A 22,363-nucleotide genomic window follows, 5' to 3' on the forward strand; every position below is an offset into this window, starting at 1 on the left:
AGTAACCACCTGCTTGAATTAGGTTATCAAGTGGCTTGTGCCCATTGTGACTGTTAGTATGTGTAGTCAGACGCCACCTAGTGTCCACTCTACTGAAATACATTCAAAACACTGAATGTGATGAACAAAACAAACAAATCACCCATTTCTTTTTATAATGATACTCCACTTTTTATTATGAATGCATTATTATCTTCATGTAACATCATTCCATGCATCATACCTCTTTACATATATTTCAATGTTTTATTTTATACTCTGAATGATTTGAAGTCACGGTTGTATGTTACGATACGATACTATGGCAGTAAGCCCAGAAGCTATATATGGTACTGTCCATAAAACAACCTTGATGAGTATTGGAAATTATTTATTTCCCTTACTTTTACAATTCAGATCGAAGTTGATGCTGAACCGATGTCTTGCTGTTTGTACTGTAGGTACCTGTTGTATGTATGGAAAGGGGGACATGTCAATTAAACGAGTGCTGCTTACTTTTATAAAGGAGACGAGCATTTGAGATTCCTTGGGAAGACGCAGTTGAGAAATGGTCCGTGATATGAGCCGCCAGTGTTTGAAACCAGGTGAAAAGACGCGAGAAACCAAGAACTTAAAGATTGGACTGGTTGTGGTGTGTTAGTAGGTGAGGAGAGAGTCAGAGAAGGAACATAATAGCCTGTGAAGAAGAACTGAGTTTTTCCATTACATTAATGATCACACTAAAACCAGTAAAAACCTCAGTATTATACTAACAACATCCGTAGCATATCCACACTGTAAAGCATATACAAAATGGCTGCCTCCATTGCATTGGATGGATTGGCTTCAATGCAACTGATTGGGAGTGCAGTGTACCACCTGCTGGCCTTGTTCCTGATGGAGACCCTCTGCACCACCGGCCACTACACCTGTCCAGTCTCAGAGTTGGGTCTATGAAGGACCTATTTATAGGGATGTTACATGACCAGTGTGTGTGTGTGTGTGTGAGCTCATGCATATAACATATGCATGCCTTTATACTTGACATGCGTTTGAATGTGTACTGTTTGTACATCAACATGTTTTGAGGTATGATTATATTACCAAACAGCACACTTGGTCATTTTTAGCCCATTATTATCACAATACCCTTTTCTGTTCTTTCTTTCTTTCTTTCAAATTGTCTGTTAGTTAACTTTTTAAAAAAATAAAGTGTTTCAACAGTTGTCTTGATCAAATGGTATATTCAGCTCTTTCATTTTGTACATAAGCATTGTTCATGTCTGTCTTTTTTTCCCCAAATCTTTCTTACGGTTGAGTTGACAAGTGACAGTACTTTTTTTTCCCTCCACGGTGTACAAAAGTTCTGTATCTAAGTGTCTTTTCTTTGTGAAAAGGAATTTGATGGTAGACTTTTTCTGACTTTATAATGTAATGTACTTTTATACCAAGCCCCTAAGGGTGGCCAGCCCTCCTCCTGGAGACCTGCACGTGCAGGCGTTTGTTCCAGCCCTGCTTTACATCCTGAATTTAATTCCGCTACTCTATCGATCACTCCATAGGGCAAAACAACCTTGATGGGTACTGGAAATTACTTGCTTCTCTGCCTTTTACAATTCAGATAGACGTTGATGCTGAACAGATGTCTTGCTGTTTGTACTGTATGTACCTGTTGTATGTATGGAAAGGGGTCGTGTCAATAAAACGAGTGCTGCTTACTTTTATAAAGGAGATGAGCATTTGGGCAACTCCAGTCCTCTTGGGCCATCGCTAGCAATCACATCGGATGAAACTAATTGTGTTGCCTGACGACTCATCCTGAATTTTATTCCACTACTCTATCTATCACTCCATAGGGCAGGGAGGGCAACTCCAGTCCTCAGGAGCCATCCCTAGCAAACACAGCTGATTAAACTAATTGCATTCTAAACTGAAGATCATGATTCGTTGCTTATTGGACTCAGGTGTCTTAGATGGTGCTAGGGGGGAAAAAGTGTGACACCAATCAGGCCCACGAGGACTGGAGTTGCCCATCCCTGCCATAAGGCATGGCGTTTGGCTGGAGGAATGTGAATGGGTAGTCAGGCTAGCCTAGCATTTCCCAAACTTGGTCAGGGGGTGCACATTTTGGTTTTGGTTTTCAAATTATCAAAGCTTGATGATGAGTTGATCATTTGAATCACCTGTGTAGCGATAGGGCAAAAACCAAAATGTTCACCCCTTTGGGTCCCGAGGACCGAGTTTGGGAAACGCTGAGCTAACCCCAACCCATCTGAATCTACTAACCATCTGCCCATCAGGAACCTTGATTAGCGGAATCAGGTGTGTTATAGCAGGGCTGGAACAAAAGCCTTCACACCCAGCCCTTCCGTATGTCCCCTTTCCCCATTCAGATGACCCAGTTGTTCATCTACTACTACAACCTCAAGTGTCTTTTGATGTGAAACGTCTTCACACAGCATCTCTTCATCATTGTCCAATTGTTCGTTTGAGGGCAACGGATTAGGTGTTTTACCTCATTCTTGGTGAAGAGGTTGGGAAGGGTGCTGCGTGTAAAGTGAATAATACGTGAAACATCAAAAAATATGTACATAAAACAATTGCTGGAATACAAATGATTAATACAGAAATAAAGAATCGAATGAAGAGTTGTTTGTTTTGATGTCCTTTTCTGTTATGAAATATAGTTGGACTGATTGTACTGATTTGATCAGACAGAGAACCCCTCTATTTGCCATATTAGGTAGTATGAACTGGCTTCACACCAAAATTGAAAATTGACTATTCTTCTACATCAGCTCCATGTGTGAACTCCCACTCAAAGCCTCGTGTTCAACTGCTGAAAGTCTTTAAAACCTCTAAGTTTACCTCTTTACCTTTACGGTATGAAACTCAAAATATATATAATATATTTACTGTGTATTGCAATGTAGTTGGTGCCATATCAAGCCCAAGGCTAGCACATCATTGCGAAATTGTAGAGTTCACGTAGTTGATAGCTAGCTAGCTAGCAGCAGGCTGGCGGTCAGATGTCAAAGCTGTAGCTAGCTAGCTGACAATAGTTCCAGAAAGCCTTCTATTGCAATAAAAAGAGACTGGTTGCAAATAGCTGACAAAAACATCTGACAATGGTTATATATGAGCTACAACAGTGATGTAACGTTAGCTACAAAATACTTTTGTGACTACATTTTGTGGTAACATCCAACAATGGAACTTGTGATGGAACAGGTCCATTGCTCTACCGCTACACTCCAATGCGCACGTGCGCCCACCATTGCGGGACTTACACTCCCATTTCAGCAGACAGGTTCTTTCAAACCTTACATACAGAAAGGAAGGGGGAAAAAAACTGTACTATAGATAGATTTCAAATATATTGCCGACCAACTGTTGCTTAGCGACAGCCCGGCTAGCTCAGTCGGTAGAGCATGAGACTCTTAATCTCAGGGTCGTGGGTTCGAGCCCCACGTTGGGCGCTCTGTTTTGGTTTTATGGAAACCTAGCTATTTGCGGTTTGAATCAAGTTTGGCTGCTTGAATTATTACCATTGTCCTTGATATGCAATATGCACTCTTTGAAGAAGCATTATCAATATCCAGATTAATTTACATTTGTTAGTAATTCTTTACCTTCTGTATATATTGATAATGCTTCTTCAAAGAGTGCATACTGCATATCAAGGACGATATTGATGACCCATAAGTACATCAGCCAACGAGCCATTCAAAAGTCGACAATGACTGCTACCATCTTATTATAGTGGTGTGGATAGAGTTGCAGTCAGTGGGTGACAATTTGCGCAAGTAAGAAGGCGCAAAGAGTAGTTCCTGACCGGGAATCGAACGGGCCGCGGCGGTGAGAGCGCCGAATCCTAACCACTAGACCACCAGGAAGGATACAACACTGCAAATCGGTTCACAATTTGAAATGGAACGTATGTGTAATAACTAAATCCATTTTTAATGCGAGTTGGATCTAATGGGCCCCATCCCAAAACAACCCCTAGCCCTTACTTCGTACAAACACATTTGAGTAGATCTTAAAGGATAGTTCTGTCGCTAGGAGTTGTTTTAAATCAGTGGTAGTCAAACTATTTCAGCAGGGGTACCATTTTTCTGCCAGATTTCTTCGGACCCCAACTTTTCCCCCAATTATTTCTCGCGGCCCCATCCCACCCCACCCCCTATTTTAAAGGATAGACATGGTGCTAGGGGTTGTTTCTGGAATGGCTGAGCACATAGACTAGTACAAACAAAGTATTGCTATAGGGCACAAAATCAAAGTACTGATATTTTATGAGTCATCAATGTCGTCCATGATATGCAGTATGCACTCTTTGAAGAAGCATTATCAATATCCAGATAAATTTACATTAGTGACCCCTAGTGGGGTGGGATGGGGCCGCGAGAAATAATTTGGGGAAAAGTTGGGGTCCGAAGAAATTCTGGCAGAAAAAATGGGTACCCCGCTGAAATAGTTTGACTACCACTGATTTAAAACAACTCCTAGCGACAGAACTATCCTTTAAGATCTACTCAAATGTGTTTGTACGGAGTAAGGGCTAGGGGTTGTTTTGGGATGGGGCCCATTAGATCCAACTCGCATTGAAAATGGATTTAGTTATTACACATACGTACCATTTCAAATTGTGAACCGATTTGCAGTGTTGTATCCTTCCCTGGTGGTCTAGTGGTTAGGATTCGGCGCTCTCACCGCCGCGGCCCGGGTTCGATTCCCGGTCAGGGAACTACTCTTTTTGCGCCTTCTTTACTTGCGCAAATTGTCACCCACTGACTGCAACTCTATCCACACCACTATAATAAGATGGTAGCAGTCATTGTCGACTTTTGAATGGCTCGTTGGCTGATGTTACATTTATGACATGATTACAAAAACACATTCCTTCGAGCCGGATTTGAACCAGCGACCTAAGGATTCCAGTACTATAACATTCTACAGTCCTCCGCTCTACCAACTGAGCTATCGAAGGTCCACGTATGATTGGAATTCTTTTGTATCCTAGGGTTTGTAAACCTAGACTACTCCTTACGGACACTAGAGGTGCAAGTCTTATTCTCTACTGGGAGATGTGCGAACAACAGGTTAAATTATATATTTTGCGCGCATTTATGAGGTAGGAAAAAAAGTCCTCCTTCGAGCCGGATTTGAACCAGCGACCTAAGGATTTCCACATTTAGCGTTCTACAGTCCTCCGCTCTACCAACTGAGCTATCGAAGGACCACGAATGTGTGGAATTGTGGATAAACTGTGTCTTTTTAATTATTCTGTATGATTGGGTTGTAAACCTAGATTATTTAAGGAAAATTGAAATGCACGTCTTATTCTCTATAGGGGAATGGGCGAACAACAGGTAGAGTTATATATTTTGCGTGCATTTATGAGGTAGGAAAAATGTCCTCCTTCGAGCCGGATTTGAACCAGCGACCTAAGGATTTCAGCATTTAGCATTCTACAGTCCTCCGCTCTACCAACTGAGCTATCGAAGGGGCGTGGAAGAGGCGTTGGATCATCAGTAGATGTTTTTACACTGGCACCGATTTTAGTATTTTCTACCGGAAGTTGATCAACGTCGGCCATTCAGCCATCGTGAGATTTCTGTGTATTGAGCGGTCGTTAGAACGGTCGAAATGTCTATAAACGGGTCTTTCCAGGCACAACTTTCTTCAATTATGGAGACGCTGACGACATCTGCCGTTGCAGAGATTACAAAACTGGTCGATTACAGTTCTGCCCTTCTATTCTCTGAGATATCCCGACAACGGGGAGAGAACGATGCTCTTCGGAAGGCATTGCACTGTATGCAAATCGAGTTCAGGACCGAGAGACCAAAGCGGCGCAACCCTTCTGTTGACATATCTTTAGAAGTTCAGCTTTGCGACGAGATCCGTACGTTGTAGTGTGACGATTTTCTCTTATAGCGACTGCAGCTAGCTATCTCTGTGTAATCATGCATGTAAAAAGTCACTATAAGTAGCCTACGTCATCCTTTTATTGTTGTGTGCAGAGAATAATAAAGCGGTGGGGGACCAGTGGTTTCCGGACAAGCAGTTGGCTGTGAGTGAGAGGCACGAAGTGGGAGAAACCAGTGCACCGCAGCGCAGCACAGTGAAGGAGGAGGTTGGTTCACACTCATATTTATGGTGTCTGGTCCTTGAACTGCTACATGTCAATGTTGGCCTAGCTACATGGATTATGTACTGTATGAATGAATTATAAGACTCGGATGGAACAACACCTCTCATTATGTTCTTGTTTTACCAAATTGACCACTTTTTACTCTTTTTTAATTTTTTTTAATTTTAATTTACTCTTTTTAATTTAATAGTTACTCTTAACGGTAACGTTATATTGACAACCAGTAACGTTATATTGACAACCAATTAATAGTGAGTGTAGCAAAACATATGTTTATATCACATTAGAAACCCCCGTGTGTCAGAGAGAAAAGTATTGATCTAAAATACAAAGTACCTGTGGGTCAGTGGCAGTCACTCACCCATGTTGTTCAATTTGTGTCCACATACAAACGTTAGCTTTGGAGTTCAGTGGCTTGTATGTTATAGAAGTGGTATAAAGGCTTTAAATGTTAGTTTAAACATTTAACCTCCTATTTGTTGCAGTGTCCTGATGTGAAACAGATCATTTTACAAACAGACCCTGAAGGTGAGGACAGGCCGGAGGAGGTTGTGGAGACTAGTCACCTGGACAGGCCGGAGGAGGTTGTGGAGGCTAGTCACCTGGAGGAAGTAGAGCACATCAGTGGAGAAGAAAATGGTAGTTATATCTGTCGATACTACTAACACTGTGATCACGTTGACAGTGTTCTGTTGTGTGTATATAGTGGACAGATTAATAGTTGATCGCTTATGAACTGCACTTTTTCTACCTGTGTTTACTGTCCCTTCTCTGTTTGAGTATGTGCTTTTATGTATGCACAGAGCCGCAACCAACATTTCCCAACAGGGATAAACAAGTCATTATCTTATCTCATGTTAAAGCTGACTTTAAATGACAACTAACTTGAATGTTAAAACGCATGTTGTTCTGATACTTCCCGCTAAACTACGTTGTTATTGTCAACAAATGCTCCATAACCGTCACTTGACTCTCCCTGTTTCTGCAGGTTGCCTGTCCCTAGAAAATGATTTCCAGGCCATGGACGAGAACCAGTCGGAGGCGCACCACAGCTCCACCGCAGAGCCCGAGGAAGAAGACACCAGCCAAGGCTTCAGCCAGGAGCTGGAGATGTGGGTCAAGTCTGAGCCGGGATCGGAGAGCGACACGGTCAGCTTCACCCCCAGTGACGCAGAAAACAAGATAGTCGACCACCTCACGGCCAGGGAAATGCACGCCTGTTCGTACTGCAACAAACTCTTCAACTACTGTAGCCAACTGATAATCCACGAGCGGGTTCACACGAGGGAGAGGCCGTTCGTCTGCAAACAGTGCGGCAAGGGTTTCTCCCAGATCAACAACCTCAAGAAACACCAGCTCTCTCACAGGGGAGGGGAGGGTGAGCACGAGTGTGAGGAGTGTGGCAAGGCGTTCCGTCACGCTCAGAGTCTGAAGAATCATATGGCAGCCGCTCACGGCTTCGGCACGAGGTTGGACTGCGAGACGTGCGGCAAGACGTTTTACAATAAGAGCGCTCTCATCGCACACTCGACCAGTCACAGCAGGGCTTTCGGCTGCGAGATATGCGGGAAGGCTTTCGGTACGAAGCAGACTCTTAAGACCCACCGGTTTACTCACACGGGGGAGCGTCCGTTCATCTGCAACTACTGCGGCAAGAGCTTTGCCTACCTCTGTAACCTTAAAACTCACGAGAGGGTTCACACTGGGGAGAAGCCCTTTGGCTGTGAGCGGTGTGGCAGGTGTTTCACTCAGAAACACTGCGTGGAGAAACACCTGTGTAAAGCTTAAGGAGCTATAGAAATACAAAGTAACTGCAGCAAACTACCGTTGGCACAAAATGCTCCATGGCCGTAACATTCTAATCTGCATTCTGACTAGGATGTTGTGGTCTTGTAGCCTGGGTACCAGTGTGTTTAGCTAACGTTCCACTCTTTGTGTCATGTGCCATAGAGACTGGCCTTTCTTCAATCTCAGCGTTCAATATGCAGCTGGATTTTGCGAGGAGTTGCTAATTGGTTGTTGGAAATAACGTGATTGTTTGGCAGAGTACAAGGAGTGGTATGTTAGCTAAACAGACTGGTACGCAGGCTAGTGGTCTTGTGCCATCATGGGGGAAATTCTAAACCTAAAACCAAGTTTGTTGAATTCTGCGTACTCTATTGCTATGTTGAGGAGACTTGAGTGTCTCAAGTAAAGTGTCTACATGTGTGTGGCACAGATTGACCTGTGCATACATTTATTATTTTTTAAATAATATCACATTGTTATTTTAGGTAATTTTATCACTGTTTAGTTCAATTTTAGCTGACATTTAATTTTTAAGATTACAAAGTACATCGACAGTGACTACTACAACTTCTATCATTACTGTGGCTGTAACAACAGTGTGAGGGGGTTGACACACCAAGCTTCTAAATCAAATCACCCCTTCACATTCTGATTGGACAGAAATAGATCTCCCCCTGTTTAGTTAAGTTTCTCTCAAAGTTTATTGGTTGTCACTAGCTTCCACAGCCACAATGTCATAAACCCTGCCTGTTTCTACAATGTATCTTCTTAAAGTTAGATTTTAAACCTAACCAAACTGCTAACCTTATGCCTAACCCTAACCTTAACATTAAGACCAAAAATGTACAGTGAGGGGAAAAAGTATTTGATCCCCTGCTGATTTTGTACGTTTGCCCACTGACAAAGAAATGATCAGTCTATAATTTTAATGGTAGGTTTATTTGAACAGTGAGAGACAGAATAACAACAAAAAAATCCAGAAAAACGCATGTCAAAAATGTTATAAATTGATTTGCATTTTAATGAGGGGAAATAAGTATTTGACCCCCTCTCAATCAGAAAGATTTCTGGCTCCCAGGTGTCTTTTATACAGGTAATGTGCTGAGATTAGGAGCACACTCTTAAAGGGAGTGCTCCTAATCTCAGTTTGGTACCTGTATAAAAGACACCTGTCCACAGAAGCAATCAATCAATCAGATTCCAAACTCTCCAAAGAGCTCTCCAAGGATGTCGGGGTCAAGGCTGGAATGGGCTACAAGACCATCGCCAAGCAGCTTGGTGAGAAGGTGACAACAGTTGGTGCGATTATTCGCAAATGGAAGAAACACAAAATAACTGTCAATCTCCCTCGGCCTGGGGCTCCATGCAAGATCTCACCTCGTGGAGTTGCAATGATCATGAGAACGGTGAGGAATCAGCCCAGAACTACACGGGAGGATCTTGTCAATGATCTCAAGGCAGCTGGGACCATAGTCACCAAGAAAACAATTGGTAACACACTGCGCCGTGAAGGACGGAAATCCTGCAGCGCCCGCAAGGTCCCCCTGCTCAAGAAAGCACATATACATGCCCATCTGAAGTTTGCCAATGAACATCTGAATGATTCAGAGAACTGGGTGAAAGTGTTGTGGTCAGATGAGACCAAAATGGAGCTCTTTGGCATCAACTCAACTCACCGTGTTTGGAGGAGGAGTGAGAATGCTGCCTATGACCCCAAGAACACCATCCCCACCGTCAAACATGGAGGTGGAAACATTATGCTTTGGGGATGTTTTTCTGCTAAGGGGACATGACAACTTCACCGCATCAAAGGGACGATGGACGGGGCCATGTACCATCAAATCTTGGGTGAGAACCTCCTTCCCTCAGCCAAGGCATTGAAAATGGGTCGTGGATGGGTATTCCAGCATGACAATGACCCAAAACACACGGCCAAGGCAACAAAGGAGTGGCTCAAGAAGAAGCACATTAAGGTCCTGGAGTGGCCTAGCCAGCTCTGGCTACACCAGCTCTGTCAGGAGGAATGGGCCAAAATTCACCCCACTTATTGTGGGAAGCTTGTGGAAGGCTACCCAAAATGTTTGACCCAAGTTAAACAATTTAAAGGCAATGCTACCAAATACTAATTGGGTGTATGTAAACTTCTCACTCACTGGGGATGTGATGAAAGAAATAAAAGCTGAAATAAATCATTCTCTCTACTATTATTCTGACATTTCACATTCTTAAAATAAAGTGGTGATCCTCACTGACCTAAGACAGGGAATTTTTTACTAGGATTAAATGTCAGGAATTGTGAAAAACTGAGTTTAAATGTATTTGGCTAAGGTGTCTGTAAACTTCAGACTTCAACTGTATATAGCATAACATATACCATTGCATTTAATTGGGAAAACAGTTCTTGACGATACATATTTCACTTGGTCTGGGTATTAAGTATTGCTAGAATAACTTTTTATTTCTTTCACTTTCATCTTAAAGCGACAGTCAGCAGTTGAAACAATAACAAAGCGTACCTGTTTCGGTAAAAAGCTTAAGGATGGGGCTGAAGTGATGTAGCAACTCTCAAATTCATAGACAGAGCTATGGATGAAAGGACTGACCAACTGTAATATCAAAATTATAGTTTTACCATGTTTTGAACCTATATAGTGTTTGTTTACATTTACTTTGTTTACAAAGATTGGGGTAAAAAAAGCATACATTTTGCATTCTGATGAGGTAAGACAGTTGAATCTAGCTCATGAGGCATTTATAAGTTATATTCTTCAAGAATCAATGAGTACATATCATTAATTTATACGTCCAAAATGGTAGCGAGCTACACACTTTTCTGTGACGGGTATCAAATGGAAGATGCTGGAGCAGAGCCAAGAGACGGTATAGAATCACTGGCTGAAGTTGAGGAACTGTCGGGGAGTCGGTAGACTAAATAATTGTATGAGATGAGTTCATTGGATATAAAATGTACAATTCATGTGATAGCAAGCAATGTAGATCAATACAGCCACTGCAGTAACTAAAAGAAAAGCCTGGCTAGCTAACCTGAGCTAGCTAACTTGATAGCTAACGCTAGCTGACTGTCCTCATGGTAAAAATGAAGTGCTAACTATGCAAGTAGCTTAGCTAATACACAGAGATAGGTTAAACTTGAAGTACCTGGCCATTCAAGCAATGTATAGGAATTCTAGAAAACAGCTGAAAAAGCACTATGCCCAAGTGTGTAAAAACCGAGAATAGTTAAAGCTACTCCTTGCTGCACTCTATTTGGGTGGAAGGGAGGATATGGCATTCAGGGATTTTGATTAATACAAAAAGGGTCCCTCCCCCATGAAATGCTTGTATCTCTTCAGGAGCTGAGCAACATGCTCTCACCTGAGTTTAGTGGATAAAAAAAAAAAATGGATTGCCGAAATCCGATCAGATAACTTTTGAAAAACTGGGCACAGGTGATTGGACAGATGTGAGTTCCCAGAGTGACTAAATTATACTAAAATAAAGTAGAAGCCGATTTTTCCATTTTATAGGTGTAGCCAGCCTGCTACAGTAGTTCAATCAACTCCTATCCTTCTTTGCTCTTGCTCGTCTATGCCAATGAAGTCCAGTAGGTGGCGGTATAGGCCTACAGATTTCTCTTTTTCATTCGTGGCAGGCGCACCACCACCGTCACAGAGGCCAGCAGGAAACGAACGAGTGAGCTTTTGACATGAGGTAAGTTATTACAAGCTATAGCTAAGTTAACCGTTGAGATGGATGGTTTATTTGTGACATTTGGCCAATATAATAGGCCCTGTTAGGCTTGTTGGGACTGAATGCAAGCGAGAGTTTGGCTGCTGATGTTCGCTCTAATTGTGCCTTTGATTGAATTGTTAGTAGCTAACTAACTAACGTTAGCTTCAGTCTGTGTGAGAAATCATAGGGCTGGATCGATTGCAATGGAGTAAATACTAGTCTTATTTGTCGTACTAGCTTCTATTCAAAGTTTATCATCTTTTTTCATGCCTCAAATTGATCCAAAGTTTAGTTGTCTTGTGTGACTGTGGATTCAACAATCAGCAATAATATTCAACAATCTGGCAAATAGTTCAGTCTTTCCAAACCAGTTTTTTTATCTTCTCAGGCTCACAGCCCAGCGTGAACATCTGTTTTATCTGATCTGTCAAATACTTGATGAGTAGTCAGGTGTGTTAGTACGGGGATAAAACAAGAACGTTTAGGCTACCTATGGTGGCCCCAAAGCCATTGAACATCACACTTCCTTGTGTGAAATATGCTGGCCTCAATGGTACATTTACAAGGAAGATAGGCGCCACCATCGAATAGGTGATCATTAAATGGTGCCTAATTTTCCCATTTATTTGGGCTCAACTTTAGACCACTATTCTTTCATTTTGGAATTAATTTCAATACGTAGGCCTAGCCTATAGGATTTAGAAAGTGTATGATTCCAATCTCCTGTCTTATCCTTAATCTAGGACTATTTGTTCACATTAAGGCTGCAAGGATGAGAATAACCTGATTAGGTCTCCAATGTAACATTAAAGCATAGGAATAAGTAAACAGACTGATTCAGCTTCAAATACCTGGATCATCTCCCACCAAACAAACAATGGACAAGTCTCTTAAAACGCTGCTGGAAAAGCACAACACCCAAGTGCGTAAAAACCGCACTGCGCTGAAACGGATCATTGATGCCGCAGCTTGTTTAGGTGTAATGGAGGATGTGATGTTCAGGGATTTCGAGGGAACTCCTTGGGACCGTTCTCTCGATGAAATGTACAGTGATCTTTGCAAGGCGCTCTTCTGCCATGACAGTTCTCGGGCCTCTCTGGAACACATGAAAAATCTTGCCCTATCTAACTGTCTTCCAAGCGTCAGCGACCTGATTGCATGTAGCGCCGAAGCTCTCCTAGGTGAGATCAAAAAAGATATCAGAGCAGCTCCTTTCTTTGCAATGCAAATTGATGAACACACCGACGCCAGCGGTCAATTCCTACACTCCATCACGGTGGGGTTTGTAGACAAGTTTGGATCCATTCAGGAGCATTTCCTTGGCTTCCATAACGTTACGAGACGAGATTCACAGTCGCTGTGTGGCTTTATAAAAGCGCAAATGGCCGACTTTGACATCAAGAACAAACTGGTGGCTTATGCCTATGATAGGAAGGTTGTGTGTGCACGTGAGCTTAACCAGCTGAATACGAAAGTGAGGGAGATGGCTCCAAACGCTGTCTTCATTAACTCCTCCGCACATCACCTCGGCTCTGTGCTCAGTGATGGCGCTGTATGTATCAGTGAGGCCGCTGTTTTCTTTTCTCAACTGAAGGGCTTCGCCTCATTCTTCTCAGCCTCCCTGAAAAGGCTGAAGACATTCCACGAAGCCTGGAGCGCCTTGTTCAAAGCCCGTCTTAAATTGAGCCTTGACCTCACTTCGATATCACGCCTCAACTTGACGCTGCTTACCGCTGTGGCCAGCAACTACGATGAGGTTTACGACACCATGTACCACATCATGAACCAGAGACAGCCTCGCATAGACAGCGAGATCAGCTCCTCTGCCAACAGCCTGGTTTTGATCCTGGAGGATTTCGAGTTTGCATTCCTGCTCTTCACCTACGAGCAGGTCTTCCCAAACATTGAGTTTGCGTTCGACAAACTGAAGCTCAAAGCCATGGACGTGGCAGCCTGCCAGGATTGCCTCGCTGAACTGATTTGCCACATTCAGACCAAAAAGTTGGACTCTGCATTCGAAAGCGCGTACCAGCAAGCAGCCAATTATACAGAGCACCCAGGTGAGACCCTCCGGAGGAAGATGAAGCGAAGTGGCAACGGCATTGGGCCAGACGAAGACCCTCAGACTCACTTCAAGGCCCTGTACCACACAGTTCTGGAAAACCTCATCTCTCAGATCCAGGAGCGTTACACACATCTGGACGACCTACGGTTCCTCGAGCTGCTGGATCGAGACAAGTCCACGGGAAATGAATGTCCATTTCCGACAGAGGCCTTCGAAAGCCTGGCGAAGCTCTACGGTGGCTTCTTCGACATGGACAGGCTCAGAGCGGACCTGAAGGAGCTTTACGCAGACCAAGGACTGCAACGGGACAGTGTCCGTCACTGTGACTGGATCCGATCCCAGAGGAGAAACAAGAAGTCCTTGCCGGAGCTCTACAGGCTGTTGTGCTTGATGGCGACCATCGGGGTCTCTTCAACCGGCATGGATGAGGTGGAGCACTTCCTGAAACGCATTGAGGACTTTGCGAAATCGGCAAAGGTGCAAGACCAACTCCACAAGGATATGGCCATGCTGTTCATCGAGAAGGATCGGCTGGAGACTTTTCAGAAGAAACATATCTGGTACGACAGCGTCACCGACCTCTGGGCCAGAAAGACCAAGAGAGAAGCAGAATTCATCATCAAGGTAAGTTGTTGGTGGGAAGGTGGAGACTGAAATGTGTGTATTGTGCATTGCGTTAATGAAATGGCACAGTTGTTATTGAAGCTTGTGATGAATATGTTAGACAGCTGAGGACTGGTTGAAAAGAGCATCGGCGCCAATGAAATCTCCGGGCTCACAAGTCAGTAAGCAGAAAGCTGTATCCAAGGTGTCTGGGCCCAACGTGGCAGTTAAGGGTAAGTAATGGGGTTCATTTCAATAGTCCAGTGTTTCTTAATCCTGGTCCTGGGGACCTAAATGTGTTGTTTTTATCCTAGCACTACACAGCTGATTCAAGTGATCAACTCATCAAGCTTTGATGGTTTGAATCAGCTGTGTAGTGCTAGGGTAAAAAAAAAACAAGCTAAAATGTGCAGCCCAAGGGTCCCCAGGACCAGGGTTAAGAGGCACTGCATCAGTCTGTAGTAAAGCACCTACCTCGTCTCCTCTGCTTTGATCTGAAAATTCAGGACAGGTGAAAGCTTTGGTAAATCAGCTGGCTGTTTCTCTCACATCAGCGCCAATCTAAGGAGAGGAGGCAAGGAAGCCTCTTGTTAAAGGGGGGGAAACAGAAAACATTTAGGCCTAGCTGACGTACGCAGCCCTTCAGTGAATTGACACTGGTTGTGAGCACACAAGATTCATGTCTGTGCCCTTTGTTTGCATTTGATCTCCAGATAATGACAAGCTCCATGCAACCCAGGGTGGTACAGCAGAGGCAGGACAGATCATCATAGAGAAGTCAAAGGATGGCACCAAAGCCAAGAAACCTGAGACCACAGGAGCCCAACACACTTGAAAAGCCACTGAGCAGGGAGTACCAGTAGAGTGCAGTAAGTACAATTGACCACTAGATGGTGCTCTGAGTAACTAAAACTGATTTCCGCACTCAGACGTCACCTATGTCTTGGAAGAAGAACATTACATCTGTACCTTGGGAACACAATTTTACATTTCACAATTTCATATTCTACCTATAACTTAAATACTTGAAAGAAGAGTTTTCATTGGCCTGTTGTCTGGAGCGTCTGCTCAGTTCACTGTATAACCAAACTGATGACTTTAGGTTCAAACTAATAGTTGTTTACCTTTTACCCCCTAAGGAAAATGTACATCAGAATTTGAGTTAACCAAGTTGTCAACTGTAATTTTGTTTTCATGAAAATAAATGTTGTTTTAATGACAAGAACTAGTTGCACTTTCTACAGGTTGTGTATGACCTACTTTCATTGTAAAAAGCTTTGTTTGAATAGAACAACTTATAAAATGGTGCCTTTTTATCTTCTGTAAATTCTAAAGTTGGTTTCCACACCATATTTTGAGATTAGGTTATTTTACGGTTCCCTTTTCTACAATGTACAGTATGAAGATGTCAAGGTCTGTTTACAAGACTTCAGTTGAATATGGATTCATCTGGATTTTCAGTGTGTTTGTTAAATGGCACCATGTTACTTTGCCATGTTAAGTTGTTTATGTTACTGCCTGAGCTTTAGCTGAGCCCAAGGCAGGTCTCTATAAACAGGTCAATTGAGGCTCAATAAAATGAGGATCCTCCAGTCTTTTTGTCCTTGTCTCAAATCCTTTCATTTTATTTATATTTATTTCAAGTCAAATTCATTCCTGCGTAGAGTTAAAAAGCAAATGTACCTTTTGAAGGCCAGAGACGGTCTTAGACAATGCTGCCATCTTCCAGAAAGTACGAGCCTATACAATGTAATATAATATAGTACTTTAAAAAAATAATATTACAGGAAAACAATACAGGTTGAGGTACATAAATGGGCAGTTCCATTTGAAATGTCATCACATTTAGCCCTTTGGAGAACACTTAGTCACAGTCAGTAGTAAAACAAAGCAAATGTTGAAAGCAGTTAAAGGTGTCAAGCAATTAACAATATCTTCATGTACTGATTTATGTGTTGCTGAACAGAGAGAATGCTTCACAATCTTGACTAACAGCGATAGTTGTGCACGCATATGAATGGTAATTGTCCTCCACATCCGCAGTTCCGCCACCCCTGGCCCACTACCAAAGGAAAAACAAATGTCATGTCAGTCATTTCATCGTTCGGCTTACAGTTCTGGGACTAGGCTACCTGTCATTACTTTTCAGGTAACATCTTTAGGTTCATGTCTTACCAGCAGATTGCAGGTACATGCAGGAGTTGCTGGTTGCAGTGCTCTGGCTGTACCAGTTGGTGTAATACATTCCTGAGCGGTCGATCCACATCCAATTTCCCTGAGTAAAGAAAGAGTCATGAGACTTCGCTACAGCTGCACTGCTGTCCATTACCACTAACAGATCTGATATCATAGCTAGCTGCGTGATTCAAATATCTGAAGACATTTATGCTGGAGGCCCAGAGTTTTTCCTGGCCATGTGCTCTGAGCGAAAAACTCTAGGACCCGGAACTGTTTCTTGACAGGTCACTGTCAGGAAAAACTTGGGGCCCTACATATGCTTAGATGGCGGAGGTTTTCAGGGCGACCCTTTCTCTCACCTGGAGGTAGAATCCACCGATCCAGGCGGTGGCGCTGTTGGCTGTTCTGGTTATCTGTTGCAGGTAACGATACTCGGGGGAGGAGCCTGCGGAGGCCAGGCTGGCGCCCAGTTCATTGCAGTGTTCCTGAAAGAAGAGGTGAGGGATGAGCCACGTGCACACACACTAGGCCTGCACATGAAAAAAAGGGTTGAGCTCCCTCATAGTGACATTATTACAGTACACAATAACAAACGTACAGACATTTTGAAAGTGCACAATTTGCTATCAAAGTAACTATTTCACGTGAAGCTTTTAGACACTAAATATGTTAAATTGAGAAGTGCGTTACCTCGGCTCGGAACCAGGACCGAGGAGTGTTCACAAACATGTAACACTTGGACTGGTAGCTGACCCATCCGTCAGGGCAGAACCTGCGTGCCACTGTGAAGACGAAGATACAATCAAAAACATATTTGACATCGTAATACCAAGGAGTTGATATTGACAGGAGCATGAACTTGGCGAAGTAAAACGTTTGATCTCATAATGTAAAATCTGAATATTTATTTAGTCATGCTGGTGTATTTTCCCTCCCTGCTGATGGAAAACCAAAATACTCTTTCATTGTGACCATGCATTGCACAGTGTACACAGGCATCAATAGTAGAACCAGTGATCGTTAACTTAACATCATTCATCATGGCGAGTCACTACCTTTAGCTTCAAGTGCTGCTGCAGCCACCTCTTCAACTGCCTCATTCTCAGCTTCTGATAAGACACCAAAACACGTAATGAGAGAAGACTATCACTGTGAAAGCCACCAGCAAATCACCGACAATGAGATATAGAGTCAATATATTTATTTTCATAGCTAGTATTTTATACATGACCGGTAGTTTAATTACTTTGTTTTGTACCAATGTGAAGTAATTATCATTGATCAGTAATTGATCAGGAAATTGTAATTGATCAGTAATTGATCAGGAAATGAGGCACATAAGAGACAGTGATGCTCCTGCTTGATTAAAGCCCACAGAGAAGAACTGACCTGGGGCGTCACTAAGCTTCTCCGCTGCTGCAGGAGCCTCAACCTCAACAGCCTCCTCTGCAGAAAAACGGAACAAGGACATCAATTTGACTTTCATTCAAGTGGGAATTGAGAGAAGTGTTGATTCAGTACTGTATTACTGCTCTCAATACAAACATAATTAGAGCTACAAACCTGGGGCACTTTTTGGCTCTTCTACCGCCACAGCATCGCTCTCCACAGGAACTTGAAAGGGAAAACACAACCATTGTCATTATTCAGTAACAATGAATTACCCTGTGCTGTATTAGTGACATTGTTGAGTATGTGGAATGATGATGTCTGTTGTCTTACCTGCTGCTGCCCTAGCAGAGAGGGCAACACAAAGTAATGCAAAGATGATCAGAACCTTCATGGTGGTGTTGATGGTGATGCTGGTTGTCTGGAAGAAAAGGGAGAGCACGTGTTGGAGAATCAATTTGGGAGAGTGATGCATAATAATTTCAGACTATCACTAGACAAGAATATTTCCCCACAGAAGACAACCATAAAAATCAAGCTAGAAGTTCATCATCACCACAGTAAATACATAAATCTAAACTGAGAAAGGGAGCGAAAATAAGCCAAGTTGAATGAGTCGACACTAGGGAACAGACGCTGTAGGACTCTTACCTGTTGTAGTAGGTAAATCACTTGTTTTCCTCAGGGACTCTTCCTCAGGTAGGCCAGTGATGGAATGATGAGTGGAGATTCGTACGCTGTTTATATACTGTTCTGTCCCGCATGCTTTCACTGACTCACGTGCAGTGAATGACGAAACAGCATTGGACTTAGACACTTTATGGCTTTGTGTTTATACTTCAGATGAAAAATTCAAGATTCAACCTGGACTTGGGGGTAGACATAACATAGTAAAAGTAAATCCGGGACACTCCCGTTAGTATGATATGTTACTTTTCGTATTAATTTGTGGATGTCCATCATTATGATATGTTACGAATTGCAATTTGTATGATATGTTACGAATTGCAATTAGTACAATATGTTGTGAATTTGCAAAACGTATGATATGTTACGAATTCCAATTTGTTGTCGCTAATGTTAACTAAGGGACTAACGCTAACATTAGCTAGGTGGCTAACGTTAGCCGGGTTAGGTTTAGGAGTTAGGTTAAAGGGTTAAGGTTAGGGAAAGGGTTAGCTAACATGCTAAGTAGTTGCTAAGTAGCTAAAAACTAGTAAAACTAGTAAATAGTTGCTCAAATGCTAATGTTGTCCATAATAAGATTCAAACGCGCAACCTTTGGGTTGCTAGACATTCACGTTATACGTCCACTCATCCACCCCGACCAACCACCCTTCTTTCGTTTTTTTCCTTAAGTGACCTTCTGTCTTATGTAATCATACCAAACGTAACATATCAAACTAATTTGAGACTCTTGGATTTATGTTTACTATGTTACGTCTAGTCTATGAGACCAGACTGCCAGATTAGGAGTTAAAATACAGCCTTTATCAATGTCACTTACTGTGTTCCAGTAAGTGGTCGTAAAATAATAACAATGTCCTTATTGTGATCATGTCTGTAATGGTGCCCTGGAGATCACAATAAATAATTTGCTGACCATAAACTGCTTCCTTAACTGACTTGGTGAAGTCATCCAAGGAGTGGGTCGGACATGAACAAACATTCTGTTTCAGACTTAAATTAAATGTATTAAAGAGATATCATCAATATAATATCAGTATCCTTATGAGTCATGACAGTCACAGCCGGAAAAAGAGTGGAATACGTAACAAGACAGGAAGAGGCTTACGGTAATCATTCACATACTACACAGGAGGCTGGTGAGGGGAGGACGGCTCATAATAATTGCTGGAATGGGGTGACTGGAATGGTATCAAACCCATGGAAACCAGGATTTTACAGCCATTACTATGAGCCCGTCCTCCCCAATTAAGGTGCCACCCGCTGCCTGTGTCGTAAGTAGCGTTGCACAAGCCTTGGCTTCTGCGAGCTGGAACGCCTCATAGGAGCAGGAGCCTATCTCCTGTTTCGGCAGTGTGAAGCAGCTTGGAAAAGATGCTAGTCTATCGCAGGGCCTAACCCCTAATCTATCTCCTTAATGCTGACTGCCAAGCAGAGATGCATCGGGTCCAGTTTTTATAGTCTTTGGTATGACTCAGCCAGTGATTGAACTCCGTCCGAACAGTCCAACTTCAGGGCAGACACTAACCACAAGGCCACTGAGTTGGTAAAGTATATTAGGGGAGATGTAAAACTACATAGATTGAAAACCAATATGTTTGGGTTGGAAGTGTGCAAAGCTGTCATCAAGGCAAACGGTGGCTACTTTGAAGAATCTCAAATATAAAATATATTTTGATTTTTTTAACACTTTTTTGGTTACTACATGATTCCATATGTGTTATTTCATAGTTTTGATGTCTTCACTATTATTCTACAATGTAGAAAATAGTAAAAATAAAGAAAAACACTTGAATGAGTAGGTGTTCTAAAACTTTTGACCGGTAGTGTGATTTCAACCACACTCGTTACTGACAGGTGTATAAAATCGAGCACACCGCCATGCAATCTCCATAGACAAACATTGGCAGTAGAATGACCTTACTGAAGAGCTCAGTGACTTTCAACTTGGGACCGTGATAGGATGTTACCTGTCCATCAAGTCAGTTGGTCAAATTTCTGCCCTGCTAGAGCTGGCCCGGTAATCCGTAAGTGCTGTTATTGTGAAGTGGAAACGTCTAGGAGCAACAACGGCTCAGCCGCTAAGTGGCAGGCCACCCAAGCTCACAGAACGGGACCGATGAGGGCTGAAGCGTGAAAAGATCGTCTGTCCTCAGTTGCAACACTCACTACCGAGTTCAAAACTGCCTCTGGAAGCAACATCAGCACAATAACTGTTTGTCGGGAGCTTCATGAAATGGGTTTCCATGGCCAAGCAGCCACACACAAGCCTACGATCACCATAAGCGATGTCAAGTGTCGGCTGGAGTGGTGTAAAGCTCGCCGCCATTGGACTGGAGCAGTAGAAACACGTTCTCTGGAGTGATGAATCATGCTTCACCATCTGGCAGTCGGACGGACGAATCTGGGTTTGGCGGATGCCAGGAGAACGCTACCTGCCCGAATGCATAGTGCCAACTGTAAAGTTTGGTGGAGGAGGAATAAAGGTCTGGGGCTGTTTTCATGGTTCGGGCTAGGCCCCTTAGTTCCAGTGAAGTGAAATCTTAGTGCTACAGCATACAATGACGATTCTGTGCTTCCAACTTTGTGGCAACAGTTTGGGGAAGGCCCTTTCCTGTTTCAGCATGACAATGCCCCCGTGCACAAAGCGAGGTCCATACAGAAATGGTTTGTCGAGATCAGTGTGGAAGAACTTGACTGGCCTGCACAGAGCCCTGACCTCAACTCCATTGAACACCTTTGGGATGAATTGGAATGCCTGTCAGGTCGTGTTGTAGGTGTTGTGTAGGAATCAAACGCAGGAAGCAGACTGAATATTCCAGAAAGCTGTATTACTGCCTAAACACAGGCAACAGGACAAAATAAGCCCGACAGCAAAATACGCACGAAGGCGAAAAGACAATGCGCACAAACAGGTGCGACAAAATGAATGAGTGCACACACAAGTGCAAAGTAAGCTCCAGCAACAGTGGAGAAATTACGCTCAACCGAGCAAGACACAAACTGACGGTAACAATCATACACAACACAAGACAAACACAACGAGAAACTTATAGGACACTAATTACTACAAAACAGAAACAGGTGTAGAAACAAACAGACAAAAGCAAACGAACATGAAACATCTATCGGTGGCAGCTAGAATTCCGGAGACGACGAACGCCGAAGCCTGCCCGAACAAGGGAGAGAGGCAGCCTCGGCCGAAACCGTGACAGTACCCCCCCCTTGACGCGCGGCTCCAGACGCGCGCCGACTCCGGCCTTGGGGACGACCCGGAGGCCGCGGCGCAGGGCGCGTCGGATACCCCCGATGGAATTCCGTCAGGAGCGACGGGTCCAAAATGTCTCTCCTCGGCACCCAGCACCGCTCCTCCGGACCGTACCCTCCCACTCCACTAGATACTGAAGACCCCCCTCCGACGTCTAGAATCCAAGATGGATCTCACGGTGTACGCCGGTGCCCCCTCGATGTCCAACGGGGGCGGAGGGGTCTCCAAGATCTCATGTTCTTGGAGTGGGCCCGCTACCACCGGCCTGAGAAGGGACACATGGAACGAGGGGTTAATACACTTATACTCCACTGGTAACTGTAATCTATAACATACCTCGTTCAACCTTCTCAGGACTTTAAATGGCCCTACAAACCGCCGACCCAGTTTCCGACAGGGCAGGCGGAGGGGCAGGTTTCTGGCAGAGAGCCAGACTCGATCTCCAGGTGCGTACACTGGCCCCTCACTGCGGTGTAGGTCGGCGCTCGTCTTCTGTCGACGTATGGCACGCTGC

General features: G+C 43.5%; 3 protein-coding genes and 5 non-coding genes across 8 annotated transcripts; 4 read left to right on the forward strand and 4 right to left on the reverse strand.

The window, feature by feature from the left end:
* The first annotated feature begins 3,385 nt into the window (after positions 1 to 3,385).
* trnak-cuu lies at positions 3,386 to 3,458 on the forward strand. Its single transcript has one exon. It is a non-coding gene; the product is annotated as a tRNA-Lys (tRNA).
* A 1,199-nt stretch (positions 3,459 to 4,657) lies between these two features.
* On the forward strand, positions 4,658 to 4,729 carry trnae-cuc. The gene has a single exon. It is a non-coding gene; the product is annotated as a tRNA-Glu (tRNA).
* Positions 4,730 to 4,882: 153 nt separating this feature from the next.
* Positions 4,883 to 4,972, reverse strand: trnay-gua. Its single transcript is given in 2 exon segments — positions 4,883 to 4,918; positions 4,936 to 4,972. It is a non-coding gene; the product is annotated as a tRNA-Tyr (tRNA).
* A 160-nt stretch (positions 4,973 to 5,132) lies between these two features.
* trnay-gua lies at positions 5,133 to 5,221 on the reverse strand. The gene is given in 2 exon segments: positions 5,133 to 5,168; positions 5,185 to 5,221. It is a non-coding gene; the product is annotated as a tRNA-Tyr (tRNA).
* Positions 5,222 to 5,401: 180 nt separating this feature from the next.
* trnay-gua lies at positions 5,402 to 5,490 on the reverse strand. Its single transcript is given in 2 exon segments — positions 5,402 to 5,437; positions 5,454 to 5,490. It is a non-coding gene; the product is annotated as a tRNA-Tyr (tRNA).
* Positions 5,491 to 5,578: 88 nt separating this feature from the next.
* Positions 5,579 to 8,757, forward strand: LOC123490686 (zinc finger protein OZF-like). The gene is made up of 4 exons (XM_045220581.1): positions 5,579 to 5,890; positions 6,009 to 6,121; positions 6,625 to 6,778; positions 7,128 to 8,757. The coding sequence occupies exons 1-4, from the start codon at positions 5,632 to 5,634 to the stop codon at positions 7,925 to 7,927; spliced, it is 1,326 nt and encodes a 441-aa protein (XP_045076516.1). The 5' UTR covers positions 5,579 to 5,631; the 3' UTR covers positions 7,928 to 8,757.
* Positions 8,758 to 11,606: 2,849 nt separating this feature from the next.
* LOC123490687 lies at positions 11,607 to 15,922 on the forward strand. Its single transcript, XM_045220582.1, has 4 exons — positions 11,607 to 11,638; positions 12,403 to 14,348; positions 14,449 to 14,560; positions 15,041 to 15,922. Exons 2-4 carry the CDS (start codon positions 12,537 to 12,539, stop codon positions 15,160 to 15,162), a joined length of 2,046 nt encoding a protein of 681 aa, XP_045076517.1. The 5' UTR covers positions 11,607 to 11,638; positions 12,403 to 12,536; the 3' UTR covers positions 15,163 to 15,922.
* Positions 15,923 to 15,948: 26 nt separating this feature from the next.
* On the reverse strand, positions 15,949 to 18,606 carry LOC121566450 (ladderlectin-like). The gene is made up of 9 exons (XM_045220580.1): positions 18,546 to 18,606; positions 18,228 to 18,315; positions 18,069 to 18,119; positions 17,895 to 17,951; positions 17,561 to 17,614; positions 17,196 to 17,287; positions 16,865 to 16,990; positions 16,503 to 16,602; positions 15,949 to 16,389 (listed from the first exon to the last, which is right to left on the reverse strand). Exons 2-9 carry the CDS (start codon positions 18,286 to 18,288, stop codon positions 16,316 to 16,318), a joined length of 615 nt encoding a protein of 204 aa, XP_045076515.1. The 5' UTR covers positions 18,289 to 18,315; positions 18,546 to 18,606; the 3' UTR covers positions 15,949 to 16,315.
* Positions 18,607 to 22,363: the final 3,757 nt, after the last annotated feature.

This window comes from Coregonus clupeaformis, unplaced genomic scaffold, assembly GCF_020615455.1.
Source record: "Coregonus clupeaformis isolate EN_2021a unplaced genomic scaffold, ASM2061545v1 scaf4394, whole genome shotgun sequence".
NCBI lineage: Eukaryota > Metazoa > Chordata > Actinopteri > Salmoniformes > Salmonidae > Coregonus > Coregonus clupeaformis.